The 21,441-nt window shown below is 36.2% G+C and overlaps 1 protein-coding gene across 9 annotated transcripts in view; it reads right to left on the bottom strand.

The window, feature by feature from the left end:
* Positions 1-21,441, bottom strand: part of LOC114650151 (dachshund homolog 1-like) — a 448,999-nt gene that overhangs the window by 233,824 nt on the left and 193,734 nt on the right. For 3 of the 9 annotated variants that reach the window (XM_051927162.1, XM_051927161.1, XM_051927163.1), the window contains exons 3-4: positions 14,140-14,226; positions 1,295-1,456 (exon numbers count right to left, since the gene is read on the bottom strand). The exons of 2 other annotated variants lie outside the window; for them this stretch is intronic. In XM_051927162.1, the coding sequence (XP_051783122.1) occupies positions 1,295-1,456; positions 14,140-14,226 (249 nt within the window). The remainder of the gene's footprint in view (positions 1-1,294; positions 1,457-14,139; positions 14,227-21,441) is intronic. 4 more of the 9 variants (XM_028799623.2, XM_051927165.1, XM_051927164.1 and 1 more) reach the window with 2 other exon arrangements.

Here is a 21,441-nt window from a genome sequence, read left to right as displayed (position 1 = left end):
TCAAAGGATGAATAAACTAATGTGATTTTATTCCCAAAAAAAAACCTACAGCAACAGAAAGCTTACATTGCTAAAGGTTTAGCAGTTTATTAGGATATGCAGCAGTTAAACGACTACTTTTGGTCACCAATAATAATTATATGAAGAAAATGTTTGCAGTAGATGTCTGCTCAGTATGGACTTAATAGGGTTAACCTGACCTAATGTAATGTACTATGAAACTGATTGTCTGAGTTGGAATATGTCAAATATGCTTTGAACTGTGGGCTGCAAAATTCTTGTGTGTGCCAGTTTAATTTCCGATTGCACGTTTAAACAAATACTGTGTCTTTGCTTCTGCTTGTCTGAAAACATCCTGTTTCTGTCAGTCTCTACCGACGACTTTTTAAAATGATTTATAATGAGTAAACTGTACATTTAAAACAATTTGCAAGACTGCTATCAACTTAGCAATTTCACACACCCACTTAAATCAATTCAGGGTCACGGTGGGCCTGTAGCCTTTCCCAAAAGAAATAAGTAGAAGGCTTGAAACAGCCCTGGACAGGTTACCTGACATTAGCAGAGGTCACTCATGTACACACCCGGGGGCCAATTTGGAATCGCCAGTTACCCTAACCTGCATATCTTTTGGTATGTTACATTAAAACCAGTGTACCTGGAAGAAATCCACACAAACAGCATCTATGTGCTGATTTAAACGGATGATGACGGATTGCAAGGCAGCTGCGCTTCCCACTGTGCCAAACCATTTAATGTTAATTTACATTTTTTCCTGTAACCCAGTTGACATAAATGTTATTTCATTATTAAAAAGAAAAAGAGACAAAAAGATGGAAGGAAAAAGAATGGCAAAGCAGGTAGTAAATATTAATTAGTGATAAGGAATTTAAGTAAGTCTGCATTTCAACAAAGACAAGTGGCAAGGAAGATCATTCAGCCTATATACACCCATGTATATTCTTCATTTGTTTTCTGTTATCTGCTGCTCTGGAGCTCCATACCATTTTTTCACATTACTATGTACTGAACAAGTTTCTCACTGTACTTGTTCTACTTCTCAAAACAAACACTGAATTCTGCATTCCCAGAACTACTGGAGAAGAGAAAAACCCAGTAACCTCATTTGGCAAGCTAAATATTCATTTTCTTCATCCAGAGGCCACCAATGCTCTTCTTCAGCGGAGGGCTGGTGATGTCACTGTTCTTCTCTTGTAAAAGATGTTCACCTTAATTCTGTTACAGCATCCTTCATAAATGTGAGGAGCAATGAGACTGTCTAGGAGTTACTCACCTACGCTGGAGTTCAGGTCACCATTTTCAGCGTCTGCCCCATGTTGGTTATTGCTGCTGTGGTAGCTGCTCATAACTTCTAGCTTGATCTTCTTCACCTTCATGGCCTCTGCAATTGCCGCATTTGTGGCTGCAGCTGCGGCAGCTGCTGCAGCTGTCAGACCTAATAACCCCAAAGCAAAGACAACGTAAACTTGTTGAAGGATGTTTCCTTTAAGATGAAAGGAGGAACACAAGAAAATGTGATGGATGGCCATTTCAGAGTAAAATGAATCCAGTCCTCAAGCCTTGTTATAGGGTGCCCTATCAATACATAGTTATAGAATTCTATGGGTGGGCTTTTAGAAATTTGAAAAAAACATTCACAGGAAAAATTAATCTCTGATCCCCCAAATGCTATTAAAGATCTACAGTATGTTAATTATTATCTACATTACTGAACTTAATAATAATGCTTTAATTACTATAAACACTATATCATGGCTGTTATTTTAATTAATGCAAATAGTATCATCTATTGTACATTGTAAATTAATATAGTGATTAGTTAGAACAGAACTAGAAATGGACCTTGTGATGGCCTGGTGCCTCATGCAGGGTCAGTTACTGCTGCTAGGGTAGACTGCATTCCCCACTACCGTACTCCTGATGAAAATAATGGATGAAAAGATGGATAGAAATGAGATTTAAAAAGTTTGAAAGGATGGGAAATTTGTACAGCTATTTTATTTATACTCCTTGGAATAGTATTGGAAATTGTTAAGGTCCAAAGTTTTATTCAACTTGTAAGCTGCAAAGTATATTACAGGAATAGGTCAGGAATCTTGAGTTGAGAGGTGGGGAGGGTGTGGAAAAATGGATTCAAGCTCAACTATACATACTGCTGCTACCCTTGAAGCTAAATACTGAGGCTCTACACAAAGCATTTTCCTGAATCTCATTCCAATTATGTGATCCTTTCTCTACTGCATTGGGATCACATCCTCTGGGTAAGGCACCACATGATACTGTATTGTCAAACACACTGGGATTTAAGTGGTAAATAGTAGAAACAGGATGCAACTGGAATCAGATTGAGTTGAACTTTACTGCAAATGCATCTTACCACTAATACCCCTCACTAAAGCTGATAACAATGAACAAAGTAATAGTTAACTATGTTAAATGCAATTGTGTCCAATGAATGAAACTGAGACTCTCTCAGTAATGTTATTAAATCCATATAATCTGGTGTACCAAGGTAGCTAGATCTTGATTTCAACACATAATATAAGGCCTATTTCCGTGAGCAGTCTGTTTAGCTTATGCTTCTGTCTCAATAAAATTAAGCTTTTCTAAAGGCTGCAAAATGATGCACTCTGGTCCTTTAGCTCAGGTACAGAAACCCTCCTTCCACTTTTAGTCTATTGTATACAGTAGGTTGAATTTTCAGTGTGACCATGGAAAACAGCCAAAATAGATACTTTTGTAAATGAACTGCCTAAGCAACTACAAGTAAAACAAAATGTGCAGAACTAAGAAACCAAGCCTCTATTATATTACAGATTACTATACCAAGGAAACAGCAAACTGTGAACCTTTGAATGGGTTAACTGTCTTTTAGCTTGCTTCCTTCAGCTCCATGGGCTATGCTCACATCATGCAGAATTATCAAGTGAGGCAATGGCACAATGGAAAGGTCATTACCAACATAGGCAGATTTGCATGATTCCTGTGGTGAAACTCTGGACTGAAAGCAAATGCGTTGCTTTTTGTCCACTCACTTTGTGCTAAAAGAGTAACAATACAAAACTGACTAAAAATAACTATCTGAATATTATTAAGGCAAACAGATAAAAAAACAATCTGCAGAGTTAACTTAACAGCTTAGAGCAAAACAAATGAATAAAACACCTGACTGTTTGTCAAATTATTACATGATGAATCACTTAAGGGATATTTCTGGAAGCATAGCCACGGATATATCCTTAACTTCATTAGTGAATGACATACCTGAAGTATCTGAAAAACATCCTGGACAAATGAATACATTGTAAAAAATGTGTAAGAATAAACAGTTAAATCATAAGAAGACTCACACAACCGGTTCCTGTGTTCTATGAAGTTCAGTATACATAATTTACCTGGTACTATTTCTAATTCAGTTTTAGCTAAATAAGTTTCTGTCACTTTGACAAAAATTTGAAAATTGTAATTTCATTTTCAAAAGAAATAATTAAAATAAAATAAAAAGACCAAATTTAATTTTGGAAAAGGGATATTAAAAAAGGGGTAAAATGGTTTCATAGCAGGTAGAACTGCTGAAAACAGAGCATGTGGATCTCAGTTTGATTCCTGGCTGGGATGCTTCTGTGTGGAGTTTTCATGGGCTTCACCTGCTCAAATGGACTTTATTTATTAACTACTGTTTCCTCTTACAGTCCTAAAGCATGCAGTAAGGCAGTTATGCTTGACAGGAGCATAGGTATGGGTATTCTCGAGTGTGGCCTTAATGCAATTATACTATATCTCTTCTAAGAAGGTTCCATCGCAACTGCAATCCAGAAATGGAAAAAGTTGGTTCTGAAAATGATTGAATAGGTATATACATTAAATAATTAAATGGATAGACATTGAATTGATAGATATTAAATAATGGATGCAATTGAATGGATAGATACTAAATAATGGCCGTTATTTACTATTGATAAGTGATAATTGCATCAAGATCAAAGGTCTGACAAAAATATTATATAATCATTAGACATATGGTAAGTGCTACAAATAGATTAAGGAGATGACTGAAAGTATTGGTTACTTTAATCGAATACTTCAAGCTTTTTGTTGTTGCTCTTGTTGTATTTGAAAGTTATACATTTTTAAAGCAGTCTACAATCCACTTTATATGAGGTCTATTATTTTTCTGAAGGCATAAACTGAATAGACATTAGATGCAATAATCCATAAGCTATTTTAGCTGCTCATCTAAAGTCAGCAGTCATTGGTCATTGTGTGCAGACTGTGTACTATGCTCTAGTTTTATTTTTGGGATATTCAGCAACATGCTGCTGGCTGTAAACTATGACAAACAAAACATGTAGCCAAGTGACACAACTTCACATCCAATATTTATCTCTGCTTGTCAGTTACTACTGTGAGAAACTTTACTCATCAACTCAGTTCTTATGGTCAAGGGAAAAAAAATCTCTCACCTCAGTGCTAATTTTCTCTTCATAAAACATAACCTCGCAGGAGCCCTAGCAAAAGACTTTTGCATTGGTACTTGACATAATCTATCCTAAGCTGTAATTGCTAATGTACTCCCATCTACACATATGCTTAATAGAATGAATATCATTTTAATTTTTTCCCTATGAGCCTTCATAGTAATAAGGCTGTCACTTACTTTGTAGGTGTCTTATAATGGAAAAATGCTAACTCTGTTGAGGGAACTAAAGGGTGAGTGGTTAAACTCATATGTGATTTCCTCCTTTGCTGCTAACCTGAAAAGGCTATGGCATTTAAAATGATGAAAAAGGTACAGTAAATAAATTCACCCAGGAGAATCTATATTGTCATTACAGAGCTCACTACACCTATGGCCTTATGCCTTTCTGACTAACATAATAAATATTATTCATACTGTATCTGGAAAAGAAAAAGGAATTCTCCTAAAGAAGCCATGGATGTGTCATGGGAGCAAAAACAAATTAAAATACACTGTGCTCATGTGTGCTAACAAATTCTCTGACCTTCATGGCACTTTATAAATGGAACTATATTTGAAGCACATGTTGACCCTGCATTGAATAGGGATATTTTCAATCAGGAAAAAAAAATTTGTTGGTATCTATCATATTAAAAAAATGACTGTTTTAAAAAAAAAAAAAAAAAAAAAAAACAAAGTACTAGAACAACACATTGAAGGAAAAAATATTGCATCATTTTAATTTTTAACAGCAAACTTCATTTAAAGAGGAATACCAGATCAAAGTCCCATTGTCCCCGAAGTCCACTGCCTATATTAATTGTTATTATACAAAGCAAGTTAGAATAACTTTACTAATTATATTAGGGTAAACTGCTATAAAATTAGTATTCTCAGAACAGCTAGAAGGGAAATCATAAGACATGTCAGCTTTGCAGATTATGAACATTTGAGGAGTACATTTCAACTAGATATGAATTTTAGGTTACCTATGTTATTTAAACCTTTATAGTCTGACAGTTCTTCACAACATCACAACAAAATAAAAAAAAAATATATATATACAGTATCCAGTATATGCTCAAAAAAATTTGAAAACACATCAGATCTCAATTGGAAAAAAAATCCTGCAGGATATCTATACTGATATGGACTGGGTAATGTGTTAGGAACAAAAGGATGCCACGTCGTTTGATGGATATGAAAATTATCAACCTACAGAGGGCTGAATTCAAAGACACCACAAAAATAAAAGTGAAAAAATGATGCGGCAGGCTAGTCCATTTTGCTGAAATTTCATTGCAGCAACTCAAAATCGTACTCAGTAGTTTGTACGGCCCCCACGTGCTTGTATGCATGCCTGACAATGACGGGGCATGCTCCTAATGAGACGACAGATGGTGTCCTAGGGGATCTTCTCCCAGATCTGGACCAGGGCATCACTGAGCTCCTGGACAGTCTGAGGTGCAACCTGGTGGCATTGGATGGACCAAAAAAATAATGTCCCAGAGGTGTTCTATTGGATTTAGGTCAGGCGAGCATGGGGGCTAGTCAATGGTATCAATTCCTTCATTCTCCAGGAACTGCCTGTATACTCTCGCCACAAGAGGCTGTGCAGGGCCCACTGCACCAGCACAGGGTCTGACAACGGGTCCAAGGATTTCATCTCGATACCTAATGACAGTCAAGGTGCCGTTGTCTAGCCTGTAGAGGTCTGTGCGTCCCTCCATGAATATGCCTCCCCAGACCATCACTGACCCACCACCAAACTGGTCAAGCTGAACGATGTTACAGGCAGCATAAAGTTCTCCACGGCTTCTCCAGACCCTTTCACGTCTGTCGCATGTGCTCAGGGTAAACCTGCTCTCATTTGTGAAAAGCACAGGGCGCCAGTGGTGGACCTGCCAATTCTGGTATTCTCTGGCAAATGCCAATCAAGCTCCATGGTGCCAGGCAGTGAGCACGGGGCCCACTCGACAATGTCGGGCCCTCAGGCCACCCTCATGAAATCTGTTTCTGATTGTTTAGTCAGAGATATTTACACCATTGGCCTGCTGGAGGTCATTTTGTAGGGCTCTGGCAGTACTCATCCTGTTCCTCCTTGCCCAAACAAGCACATACCAGTCCTGCTGATGGGTTAAGGACCTTCTACGGCCCTGTCCAGCTCTCTTAGAGTAACTGCCTGTCTCCTGGAATCTCCTCCATGCCCTTGAGACTATGCTGGGAGAGACAGCAAACCTTCTGGCAATGGCACGTATTGATGTGCAATCCTGGAGAAGTTGGACTACCTGTGCAACTGTAGGTCTAGGTATTACCTAATGCTACCATTAGTGACACTGACCATAGCCAAATGCAAAACTAGTGAAAAAACAGAAAAGATGCAGTGGGAAAAATGTCAGTGGCCTCCACCTGTTAAACCATTCCTGTTTTGGGAGTCGCCTGATTGTTGCCCCTCTAGTACACCCGTTGTTAATTACATTGACACCAAAGCAGCTGAAACTGATTAGCAAACCTCTCTGCTACTTAAATGACCAGATCAATATCCCAGAAGTTTCACTGACTTGATGCTATACTCTGATTAAAAAGTGTTCCTTTAATTTTTACTAAGCCTATAAATGCATAGCTTACATTAAAACATAGAAACCTATACCTCTACCGCAGTCCAAATGTGGTGCTGTCACTGTATAGAAAATGTGGCTTTGTGGCTCAGGAGTTAGTGACAGGCTTGGTTACCAGCCCTGACCTACTCTGCAGCTCAGATTGTAACATTTAACCTATCCCTTTTGTAATCTGTTTCTACATATCCTTAAGAACATGTGTTCTTATGTGGACTGAGATAATGTTCAACAAGAGAAAGGCAATGGAAAATAAAAGGAATTTGGTATAAGACATTTTCTCCCTAAGCTCGAATAGGTTTATGTTGTTAAATACATCTTACTAGCAAAGAATAATGATATTTTACTGTAAAATGGCAGCATGTTTTAAGATTAATTTAAAGCTTATCGACATTTTACAGAACTCTATTCAGATATTTTGTAGATATTTAGTGTTACTACTGAAGGTCATATGATTCTGGTAAAATGTAGGTTAGTAGGTTACACTGAGTTCTTACAGTTGTTGATTCTTGCAGTTTGAAGTAAACAGTCACTACATTATTGGTCATTCAGTAATGTTATGAAGGTGGGGTGGGAGGGTGAAGTTTCTTTTGAAACTGATCAGAGGTGCATAAAATGGGAATAATGGAAGTCATAAAATGTTGAGAATCTGATACAAACAGACAAATGGTGTATTATGGCGCAGTTGCCTGTGTGGGAATACATTTTTAACACTTTCTAAACTGAGGACTATCTATCTATCTATCTATCTATCTATCTATCTATCTATCTATCTATCTATCTATCTATCTATCTATCTATCTAGTATTGAATAAGTACAGTTCTCTCAGGGTCATTTGTACAAGTACCTGCAAGCATAACTGAAAAAGTGGTACCGAAACAGGTGTAAGGGGTTCATCATGTAAGCTGACTTGTTTTCTATTAAATAAAATGAGGATACTTTTCGTAATCCATTCTTGTTTATCATGGCACTGGACAGTGGCAATGTGTTTCATGATGGTCAAATGTGCAAGTAAGAATTTACTGTACTCTGCACACATAACAATACTACAACTACTACTCTGATTATCATAAAAAGTGGAATGTCCAATATACCAGCTGTCAAATTAAAGTCAGTAAAGAACAGTTTAAATGACAGTCAGTTCCTCAGCTTCATCTACGAGTTGCAAATCTTTAAAAAGACAATAATGTGCTTTATCTGAAGTTATCTTTAAGCCAAAAAGAGCACCAACAATTCAAATTATTTTGTGAACCACCTGAAGCCATCAAATTTGGAATTACCTGCAATACTGTATGTAATTGTTTCACACACATTGTATAAAAACGTATTACACAAGACATAAAGGTTGAGGTAAAACTAAATTGGGAACTTTAAAAATATAGTAACAATTAAGTAGGTTTTAGTACAAGTTAGACTTAGATAAGGAAAATTTTAGTAATTAATTAAAAAAACAGCAAATTAATCTTTATTTCCATCCATCCATCCATTTTCCAACCCGCTGAATCCGAACACAGGGTCACGGGGGTCTGCTGGAGCCAATCCCAGCCAACACAGGGCACGAACCAATCCCGGGCAGGGTGCCAACCCATCGCAGGACACACACAAACACACCCACACACCAAGCACACACTAGGGCCAATTTAGAATCGCCAATCCACCTAACCTGCATGAATTTGGGAGGAAACTGGAGCACCCAGAGGAAACCCACACAGACACAGGGAGAACATGCAAACTCCACACAGGGAGGACACGGGAAGCGAACCCAGGTCCCCAGGTCTCCCAACTGCGAGGCAGCAGCGCTACCCACTGCGCCACCGTGCCACCCCTAATCTTTATTTCTTATAATGTATATATTAACCAATGGATAACATCCTTATCATCTGCCACTAACCAGAATCATATACAGTATTTAAAGGAAGCAAAATTGTTTAAAAAAATTAATGTGGTAGAAATATAAATGAATTTTCATTATGCTACATTATGTTCAATACCATCAAAAAGACAACTCTCCAAGACAGTGTACAAAATTACGTAGAAAAACTTGCTTGCACTTAAACCACTAATTTAGTCCTAAATAAATGGCTGTTTTAACTACTTTTGTGGCTGTGTCCTGTCCCTTTCTAATCAATTTATGCCTCAAATTTGCATTCTGCTTTATTACAGCAAATAGACAGCTTCATAAATATCTCATGGATTAGCTGTCACACACATTTTAGTGACATGACTCAAGTGAAACTATTAGCAATATGAATCTAGCCAGTACAAGCCTAGGAAAATCAAACATGTGGCATTAATACGCAGTCCTGGTTCCTAACCATCTGATAGGCAGATGGCGTGAAGCGGATTCTCCTGTTGAAATGAAGGGGCACATCATTTAAAACCTTGTTTGCATTTTAAAAGACATCAGCTCCATATTGATGTACAGTATACATTATGACAAGATTTAATAGACACTTGTGTCTGCTGTCTGCTTTTTCTAATCCATAGAATTTGCTGGGCAACCTACAAATGAAAATTTGCCAATACAATGTACTGTACAGTATGTATGCTGAAGATCATTGTTCATCTGACAAAAAATGTACATGTGTCAACTGTTTCTAAAGTGATGTGAACAAAAAACAAAAAAAACTACAAGTTTGTAGGCATTACCATTTTTTATATATAGTGATTGAGGATAATGGCAAATAAGGTTCAAGGCTTAGAGTTCTTAAGATAAATCCTTGGACAGTGTTTGCTGGAAGAGAAAAGCCAGATATCATAATGCTAAAGAACAAGCACATTCCAAGAGAAGGTACAGAACATTACAGTGTTGAAAAGGAAACAAAAAATATATTTAAGAATACAGGAGATCTCACTGACCTGTTTTTGCATTGCATTAATTATGTATACTGTTGTTTATTATGCTTTGCCTAATATATCTAATTCATTTTATAATTTAAAATAATAGTTTCATCATGGATTTTAAATTATTAAAAAAAATCTTTCCTGGCAGCAAATTGTTTTTCTGGTGGCACCATTGCCTTACAGCTCTAGGAACCTGGGCCTTTTTCTAACATTCTCCCAAGGTATACGTGGGTATTCACCAGGTGATGGTCTAATTTCATTTAAAAGGATCTGGTTAAACTTCTCAAATGTTCATGTTCAAGTTTACTGTCATAAAATATACAAGTCTGACTAACATATTAACATACTGCAACACAGAAATATTTGAAATTTCATAAACTGGGAGCTAAAAAAAGACAGAACAGTCCTCTGCAAGATATTGGTTTAGCTTGAATTTGTGTTGATCATTTTGCCTAAATTCTGACAGATATTAATTGATCAACATTATACCTAAATCCAGACAGAACAAACACTGTGGTTAACATTATTATTGCTTTCTTTAAACTCTTGAAGTGGCTTAATTGAGACACATTTCTCTTGATATTACATATTTAACATAAGACCTGTGAAACCTTTATATTAATGTCATTTAACCATCATATCAAAATGTTATGAAGACCAAAAGAAGACTTTGTTAAGGTCTTGTTACATAAGAGTAAATGAGTAATAAACACATTTTTACAGTACCTAAACTAAAGTGTTACCAAAAACTGAATCAGAAAATGAACGGATGGATTTTTAAAATAGATTTTAGTATATGGTCCTTTATTCAGGGGCAGTTCCAGAAAAATGTAGGGCACATCCTCTGCTGGAGCAATTTTATATTTTATAAGAAGAATGCATATCACAGCTTACATTTGCACTATTTAGAGATGATGCTTAACATTTTAAAAACTGCACAATGACAGTTGTGGTTTTACAGACCAATTATTTTGTGTATGTGTCTTCTGTAAAAGATGCCAGGAGCCATGTATCATTATTAGATAGATAGATAGATAGATAGATAGATAGATAGATAGATAGATAGATAGATAGATAGATAGATAGATAGATAGATAGATAGATAGATAGATAGATAGACAGACAGACACGCACATACAGCTGCAGTCCTTCTGAGACTATATCCTTCTACATTTTAAAAACAAAGACAGACAGATGAATGCACATTCTTTTATGTGTTTGTCTAATACTATCAGAGTCACCAGACACATGCATGCTATCATTGTACTAAAGCTGCACTTCAGATCTAATGTTCTCTAGGGACCAGTTACCAAGTGCTATTAAACTTAGCAGGCAGCAAAAGTAAGCCAAAGAACAGAGATAATGCAAGCAGGAAGATCCCACACTAATGCATGAAACCCTGTCGATACAATATAGGGAGTTTCCAAAATCACTTCAGCTTACCTCACATAAAGCAGTCATCCATCCCTTTAGATAGTCATACATTTTCTGAACTTACTTTTTTCCATTAATGTGTAATAATGCGTCAACCTCAACAGCACCAGTGGCATCTTAGGAACCAAAAGGAATGAAAATCCAGTCTTTGAAAGAACTCAGTCAAATCCACTATCACACCGCTCTCACTCATGCAGAGCCAATCACCTCTAAAGCACATTTTTTGAGATGTAAGTGGAAACTAAAAATATAGGGGGAAACACCCACAAGAGCCCTGAGAAAGCATGCAAACTCTGTGTGGTCATACCCTAGAGTAGCGAGGCAACAGTACTAACCACTATGCTACCCACAGAGCAGCCAATCACCCAAAAACATTAACTTGACATTAACTAAAGCCCAAAGACATTTGTATTAAATTAATTGGTGATTAAAAATTGGCCCAATATGACTGAGTGTGGTTGTGTTCAGGACTGTTTCCTGTCTTGAGCCTGATGCTGCCAGGATAATCTACAGGCATTTTGGCCTTGACAGTATTAAACGGGTCTGAAAAATAACTGGATGGAGTAGTTACCTGTAAAATTCTTCTGTATATTTTACTGCTGTCATAGAATAAAGCCTTGAGATTTTCTCAAAAGCAATGATAAAATACAACATTTATGAATTGGCCACCCTTTTCCATTACCATTCTATTGCAGACATTCTCTTAAAATGCATTTACAGTACTTTCACTTGTGTTAAATGTTGCTTGGATGCTTTATTTTATTCTAAGATGTGTATTTGATTCTCTGCAGCTAATCCTTTGAGATGAAAATATGCTGACCTTGATTTTGAGATCACACTTTTGAGTGTAGGTGGAAAAGCAAACTTAATTACTTGGACATAAAAAAAAATAAGATCGCAACCATCACTTGATTAGGAACTAATTTGCTTTAACACTATGACGTGTTAAAAATACCAATTTTCATTTTATGACTTTTGGTACAAAAATAGCCTCCTTAGACATATGCACCTTTTGCAGCCATGGTGTAGATAAGGTAAATTAGAAACAAAAAGACTTATTCAATTATAGCTGAAAAGGCATCCCTTTTCATTCAAAAAGAAAAACAGCCTACAAGGATGCAATGGAGGCCAGTCAGCCTATCGCATAAATGAGATCCTGGTTTCCAAAATGAAAAAAAAAAGCAGAAAAAAACCCTCCAAAAATGGAGTTAACTATTTAAGAGGAGTACACCCATCCATATGAGACTTGCTTTCCTTTTCCCAAAAGCTGAATCTGCTCCTGGCTGTTATTTGGATTAATGATGCTCTCTCTTGCAACCAACAAGAAACTACCTTAGCATGCTGATTGGCTTTATAAGCAGCAACTTGACATGATATGTATCTAGACATGAAGTTTGTGAACAACAGGTGAAAAACCACACATATGCCAAAACGTAGTAATTATTTAATCCTACTGAGTAATCCTCTCTTTCCTAGTCAATGAGTGAAACTACATTCAATCTAAGGCTATCAGTAAAACACCCACTGGTTCAAGCCAATATCTAAAACTGCCTGTAGTGCTAAGTACAAAGAACTAAAGAATCCTGGGCTGGGCAGCCTATCTCATTTCAAAGACTGAAATAAACAGCGCTGACTAAATCTTAACCTATTTAAACACACTAAGTATGAAGTGCTGGTGCCACAGTGGTTAACACTGTAGCCTCCCAGTTCCTGGTGACTTTCCTTGAATGCTGACCTTGCCACTATTTTCTATAGTGTGCATGTGACCCCCATGTCTATGTAGGCCTTTTTGAATTATGTAGCATTTGGGATAACTATTTTAAACCCCATTCAAGTATGTACTGTAAATAAGAGCAAAATGAAGTATGAAATTGAGGTGGCACAGTGGCTAGTGCTGTTGCCTTACAGCTGCAGGCAAGTTTGTTCTAAACCAGGTCTGGCCTTTGTCTATCACTGATAATGTGCTACCTTTTATGCATGGATTTCTCTTCTGGTTGTTCCAGCCAATACCTGCAAGTGTCTGAAGTGTTAATTACAAAGAACTAGAGAATGGGCTTGACAACCTGGCAGACTAGATCAACTGGCAACTCTAAATAGGACCATTATTTGTAAGTGTGAATGTGTTCTTTAGTGGACTACGGTCCCATCCAGGGTTGTTTCATGCTGTGTGTCCAATATTATCAGACTAGGATCCAGTGCTACAGCCCTAAAGCTAATTAACCCAATTTCAGAAAACAAATGAAGGAGTGCCACTTTGGTATTTTATGTTCTTAACATTCTATCTATAAACTTTCTTTGTGTGATTTTCTTAATCATAGCTTACCATGGCAGAAATATACAAAAAGGTGAAGCTACTCTGGATGAAGCTCAGTTTAAAGTAGCCAATAATTCTAACAATATGTTTTCAGGGTGTGGGAGAAACAAAAATAAATATGGTGACCATATGTAATGTGCAGACAAAGACACCCCACCTGAGAATCAAACCAATGTCCAGCAATGATACAGTAAACTCTGGGGAGTTAGACCTCCAGAAGCAAGAAATGTGATATACAATCCCAGACACACAACTTATTTTTAAATCACCATTTGCAGTCAAGTGAATATTCCTCTAGTACAAAGACCAGATATTATTTTATACTGTAATTTGAAGCAGTTTATTTGTAAACATTTCATAAAATGACATACTGTGTAATGTTAGCAAACAAGGCATAAAATTCATTGCACAAAATGTAACTTTAAATAAAGTGAAAACAAATGCCATTTACCTGAGCTGGGCCGACATTTGTCACTATCCTGCAAACTATCATCAGTGCAAGAATGGACTCTGTAGAAGAGTGCGTGGAATCTTGCCACTAAAATAATAGAAAAGGCTTTTTTGACATTTGCGAATCGATAACTATTTTAATCCAAATTCAAAAAACACACTATAAAATTAAGCAACAATATTCTCCTTTTCAGATAAAAACATTCTAGAGAAGTAAATAAATAAAAAAAACACAACTTGGGATAGGCCCAGGAGGCTACAGCTTATTTTAGTGGGATCACAGGAGGCTGATTCTTAATAAAACACAGGTGCTGTATACTTGTGACCTTTGCCATTTTCTTTCTATGTCTCAAATAAAAGATGCTTTATTGTTTTTTTCAGTGCTCCTGTTCCTTTTGACACATTGTTTTATATCTGTCAAATGCAATGAAAAACACCAGCATCTGGATATTGCTTTTCATCTGTTATCTGCCAAATTAAAACTTCAACATTCACTAAAAACAAACAGATAATGGGAAGAATGATGGCAAAACACTCTTTAAAAATGTAACAATTACCCTGCCACTATTTGCTAGATCACATTGTTCTGTTTATGTGTCATATACAGAATGTTCGTCTTCTTTTTCAATTGTACCTTTACAAAATATACATACTTTATTCATAGTTATAAATTTGTTAGCAACATGTTTTAAATGTGTTTTCCTCAAAGGAGTACTATGGATGTGTCAAAGAAGTCTTGACTAAGGAAGAAAAAACAATTTCAACTAAAAGGTAAAGGAGATAACTTTCTGCTTTGACTGATTCAAAATGTTTTCCAGACCAGAAATTATTATAAATCTAAAATGTTATATGATCTTCAATAGTAACTTCTCTTATAAGAAAGGAAATAATGAACTTGTTGTCACTGAACCTCCCAGTAGTAGGGGATGAAGCATGAGCAGTGGGAAAACTTTAAACGCTAACATTCATCCATTTACTGAATCAATAGAAGTAATCTAAAATATTTTAGGGTTGTGGAAAACTAGAGTGCATTCCTGTAGTATAAGGAGTAAAGTGGGAGTAAACCCTGAACAGGGTGACAGGACAAAGTCATTCTAATAGGGTCAGATTACAGACACTGCTTTGTCTAACACAAACACCTTTGGGATGGAACAGTATAAATAATAATAATAATAATAATATATAAAAGAAAACTACCTATACATAGTTAAAGGACTTATAATCATTAATTGAATCCAGTCCCCTTGAGTTGTACGACCCACTGTGCCGCCACCGAATGCATGACTGAAAGTTTCCATTGGTTTAAACAGTTAACATTAATTGCATTAGTTGCATTCTGACTGGTTGATCGATGAATGGTCCTAATTGATCATAACAGAGAGCATTATGAGGAAAAAGGCCACTCATTGAAAAATTTGTGATAAGTGGTATGACATTTTTAAGTTACAAAAGCTTAAGACCCTGGCATTTTTCACCTTTGAAAAAGACACCTAGTCTGACATTTCTTTGTTTTCTACACCTTAATTTATGGTTGTTAAATTTTGCTGCTAAAAAACACATAGCAACTATCAAATTACACTTACAGGTAATACTCATTTCAGTACTAATGATGAGTGAGGTTGTGACTTCCTGCCCCCTTCAATCAGGATTTCTTGGTTTGAAAGTGAACATATCAATTGTTTTTTTATTACATTTTAAAATCTAATACAGATGTTAAACAGTTCAGACTGTAGTGGCAACTCATAGAAGCTTTCACTTTAACATTATTTTTATGCTGTGTTACCTGTCTAAGATGGGTTGAAACTAAGTAATAAACATAGGCCTCAGTGTTAATGTTTGCAGTGCACCATGCAATGCATATGTCTCTGTTATATGGCATTTGAAATGGGATTCGTAAAAGCAGTGTTAATTTTTGTGATGTGCCATCTTTTGGAAAGACAGAGACATAGAAACTGGATAGACAGACAGACACGCAGACACCTATCATTTTATTAATGTGGATAAGTTAATGTGTTTACTTTTACTTCCATGTAAATGGATGTTTGTTGAGGTCAAAAATTTGCTATAAAGTTAAGTTCAGATTCTACTTCTACAACATTGAAAATGTAGAAAAAAATTCATTTTAGCAAGGTGTCTCTACATGTGTCTCTTGAAACCTATGTACTACAATAACTTCTGACAAAATTAACCTATATTTTTCACCTTGTGTTTGAAATGTTACAGGCTCCAGGCTTATTGTTTTTGGTCCAGTTTGGTCCAGGACTTACAGCATTTCCAAATCATTCAAAAACAGTTTGATTTATGCCCATCGATAACTTTTACAGAAATTGTTTAATTTAACGGGTTATTTCAGCTTGCTCCATTTAATTATATGATCAGGCCTGTTAATATGCTTAATAATTGCATAGGCAGTTTTTGGGATACATATACTTGTACGCACACACTGAGGCCCCTACACCCAACACCAAACACACTAACACACACTCAAAGAAATTTATAAGTAAAGAAAGCTGACAGCTTGTTTGCTGTACCACAGCACATGCTGGTTAATGAAGATAAAGAAATAAACACACACAAGCACCTACATCTGTAAAGGTGGATGTGCATAGAGGCATTAAGCCATCCTTGTACAAATCTGTCTATCTGTGCAGCTTGTTTACTTCATTTGACCAAATAGGTTTTGTTTCAAATGAAATATGTTTGAAGTTATTTACTTTATTCAATTTCCTGTTTATTATACTCTATGTTTATTTTTGTACATAATAAATATAAGTTAATGCAATCGACTGTATTATATAGTAAAATGTTTCTTTAAGTGATTTCCTGTGATATCACTAAGTGAAACTTACATGGGAAAACTCTATGGAGATTTCCATAACTATTATTTGTTAGGTATAGAAGGAAGTACTCCTGTCTTTCACTCATCACAACCCTATACTTGGATTAAGCAGGATGAAATACAGAAGGACACATTCCATGCATGTGGATTTAAAGTGTAATACATTAAAAATGGAATTCTAAATCCACACATTTAAAATATATATTATCTTCATCTCACAACAAAGCAGTATATTTTGTATATTAACTAATAAGCAGTCACAACTAACTATTCCTGCCAAAATTACTTGGATCATCACTGAATCACAGGAAGCTAAAAACAATGTAGGCAGTGTAAAGCATAAGGCATGATTCAAATCTGCAAAGAACAATTTGGAATTTTCCATGAAAAATATGTTCAGTTTTTTGATTTTGCCAATGCAGAAATGTGCAATTGGACTGCTAGTTTTATTATGCTGATATCGGCAATGCAGTACGCAAATATGACTGAAATAGCAAGTGGATATTTCATAATCCAAACATCCATTTTCTGAGCATACTTTTTCCATTGCAGAGATGTACAAGGCAGAATTTAACTTAGTGCTAATATTATTACACCATTGTGCTACACAATTTTCAATTAACAATCATACAATAATCATATCTTTATTTTACTTATTTATTATTCTTATTAAATTCTAAATCACAAATGCAAAGTACAATTGTCCATAAAGGCATTTTTGTACAGCTTAGCTGGATCACCAGCAGGTAATGTGACCTGCTCAGTGTCACGCTTTGAGACAGCGGGATTGACTGAACCAGCAGTATGATTTACAGTCCAGCTTCTTGGAAATTAGGTCACAATGTCTGGCTTTTTTGTACAAAAACTTTAATTTGTGCTTCAAGAAACACTTCACACAGTATTGCAATCAATAAATAAAATAATTTATTTAAAATAGTGTACCATTCAAGTATCTTGAATTCTAAAGCAGCATTTCATAAATGGTTAAATAAATAAATGAGGAAATGCACTGAAAAGAACAATAAAAAAGAAAAGAATCTAAAAAAACTAAGAGCCATTGACTATTGGAGGAAAAAAATGACCTTTACTTGTTTTAATGATTTATTTATTATAAAGACAGTGTAACTTTAGTGGTGGCAGGATAAAAGTTAAACCAGACAGACATACACACATAAAGACAAGGTGATTCTATATAGCAAGTGGTCTCCAAAGAAAGGCCAGGTTTAGAGTGACATGGAACTGAGGACAGTCTAGCAGGAAATCTCTGAGCTAGAAAGAAAGAAACAGACAATAGCAATGCCAGAGCCCCACAGATAAATATAGAGGTCTTCAAAATGAGGTGAGTGAGGACTCACAGGAGGCCACTACTCTACTGTGCAGCTGCTAGGAAAATGCTCATCTGTTGAAACTTTACAGCATACCAATAGGCATCTCTCTTGGAAATATGGGCCATTTAGGACCATTGACATTATAGGGGTGCAGCTCTGCTAAGCATAGATCAATCATAGGTTTCCCTGTATCTAAAGATCCCTGACAGTACCCCTGGGAAGGTTGGGTTAGTGACTTACTAAATCTAAAGTTAAGGTGTGGGTTAGGGTGAACAGAGCAGGCCAGGATTGCATCAGAAAGAGAAAGACAGAATGAGAGAGACAAAGAATAAAAAGAGAAACAGAATGAGAAGGAGCAGTGCTTTAGTAGTATTGGAGAGTTGGACAATTTGACACCCGCTGGATGGTTTGTCAAGATCTGTGGTTGCTAGACACAAAGGGACCGGTTTTAGTTTTCCTTTGTGTTTTTAATTTTTTTTACTTTCAGTTCTCCCTACATTTATTGATTCCTTTGGTATTTTGCTATGTAATAATAAATAAACCCTTTTGGATATAATTGACTGCCTTAGCATTATTCCATGTTCCTTTTTTATTATAATACAGTACATACTGCATTTATGTAAATATGCACTATATGTATATATATAATACATATCCTGGCAACTTATTAAAGTAAATGTCCACAATAAAACAGATATGTATTATACATATTTGTTTGCCATACTTGTTGAAGCAGAGTTCTATTAGAACAGGCCTGTATCTTCCAGTACAGAAAACAGGCTAGTGAGAGTGCTTAGACTCGAAAGAGGACCCTTTTATATACTGTAGCTTAAGTGCAACACTGCCACAGAAAAGTGGACAGACTTAACTGTTTGTTTGTAGACTGCCCTGAAAAAGGAAGTTATGTCATAAAAGGATCAGTATCTAAAAGTAGATTTTTGTTACCTGCAATTGATTATATAAGCTTAAGGGATCCTCCAGAACAACTTATTCAATGGACTCCAAAATAAGAAAGATGCTATGGACAATAGGGAGAAAAGCACTGAGTTAGCCTAAGAAATTAAGTTGCTGTAGAAGAGTGGTGCAGTTGCATGGAGACAAGGCAATTCTGTTGCCAATAATGAAGTCTTGATTTTTAACTGTATATTTGGGCTCAGGAAAGCCAGTGTGGCTTTTGGTTACCCAGATGAACTTGGGGAAGACAAACCAAGGGAACTCAGTAGTTGACATGGCTTTAAAAGTAATTCCAGGAATTTTTGCAATGTTGAGTTTAAAGGCCGTTCTGTGGTAATGGTTGGATTATAGACACTTGAGAATAATACATCTTGAGATATTCATTTTTGCCTAGTTAACATGTACAGAGCCAGAAGTCTTCCACATTCAATTGTGTAAATAATAATAAAAAATACATAAAAATATATCTATATCTATATATCTATATCTATATCTATATATATATATATACAGTGGAACCTCGAGATACGATCACCTCTGTATACGAGAAATTCAAAATACGAGGAAAGTATGAGCGAAAAATTCAGATCTAAATACGAGCATTGGCTCGCGTAACGAGCCACGAGCCAGGCTGTGGGTATAGCTCGCGGCTTAGCGAGGGGGCATGATAGCAGTTGCGAGCCGCAGGGCGATCTGCGGTGTCTGCGTTTCTCACCTAAGTGCACAGGTGGGAAACTGCCCACATCCATGATTTGTCCTGTGGCTGATGGGCTGTAGCTGCCATGTCTTCCCCGCATATATAGAGAAGCGCGAGCCGGTTAAGGGGGAGAAGAAGTAAAAGAAAGGAGAGGAGAGAGAACGGAGGTTGCAGGAGGAGGCAGTAATCCGCAGCAGTAGGAAGTCGGTGCGGGAGTACAGGCTCGCGTGTAGCTGAACAGGTGAGCCAAACAGCTGAAGCAGGACGGTGTAGAGAAGGTCAGCTGCATTAAGTGTCTCGCCTGTTGCAGAGCCCGCATGGGAGAAGCAGGTGAGACGCTAACAGAGAAGAAGCACGGGGATTGTCATCTGTTTTTTGAAGACTGCTTCCTGTTGACGTTTTAACCTCGTGTTAAAGGATTGTTATTCTTATGTACTTTAAACCTCCACTTCACAACTGTTTTAAGGATTATTTATTTAAAGATTTATTGAATGCTCTACTGCACTTTGGACACCTGTTTTGATTCTTTTAATAATCAGTTATATTATTTACCAGTGTTATTTATTAAAGGTAGACTACAGTATATATAATTTATCAGTGTTATTTATTAGGAAAATTGATTTTTATGTTAATATATTTGGGATGCGGAACGGATTAACTGGATTTCCATTATTTTCAATGGGGACGTTTGTTCTAGATACGAGAAATTCGCTATACAAGTTCAGTGCTGAAACGAATTAAACTCGTATCTAGAGGTTCCACTGTATATATATATACACACACATATGCATATATATATATATATATATATATATATATATATATATATATGTATATATATGTTCAGAAATGCATACTCTGTTCATGCTATACTAAGAATACCTCTTTATGTATAATTTGAAGATATTATCACTGTATACAAATGGTATTGAGAGTTCAAACAATCAAATTCTGGAAATACTCAGATTTTAACATTGTGTCCCACTGTTGTAAAAACTCTTTTCTTAAAGAAGCCAGGCATCACTTAGAACAGCCAGAGGAAGGTGCTTCTAAAGCACGCTGATAGAACTGCAAACAAAGCTAGAGTCTTACTCTAGCCTCTGTGCTTGCAGCAGCTGTCATATTAAATAATAATGAGGGGTCTATTAATATGCAAAGAAACCAGCAGCAGACTGGTTTAATGCTGTCATGCGTCTGCATACTGTCAGATTGTTCATTACTAATTAACATGCTTGCTGCCCCATACCTGTGCAATGTCAGAACATTCTTATAACAAATACTGAATGCATGTGCCCTCACCTAATAATAGTATAATTAAATTAAAATCAGTTTAACTACACATCAGTAGACAAAGAATGACTTTAGAAGCTTGGCAATAAAGAATTATTAGTCCTTATCTAAAATAGGACTTTTTGTTTTAAACGGTGGGTAGTGAGCAAGCTTTGATTGTTTAATCTTTAGTTGCTGTTGAGAAAACAATATAAC

This window comes from Erpetoichthys calabaricus, chromosome 4, assembly GCF_900747795.2.
Source record: "Erpetoichthys calabaricus chromosome 4, fErpCal1.3, whole genome shotgun sequence".
NCBI lineage: Eukaryota > Metazoa > Chordata > Cladistia > Polypteriformes > Polypteridae > Erpetoichthys > Erpetoichthys calabaricus.
This window is presented reverse-complemented; position numbering and strand designations above follow the sequence as displayed.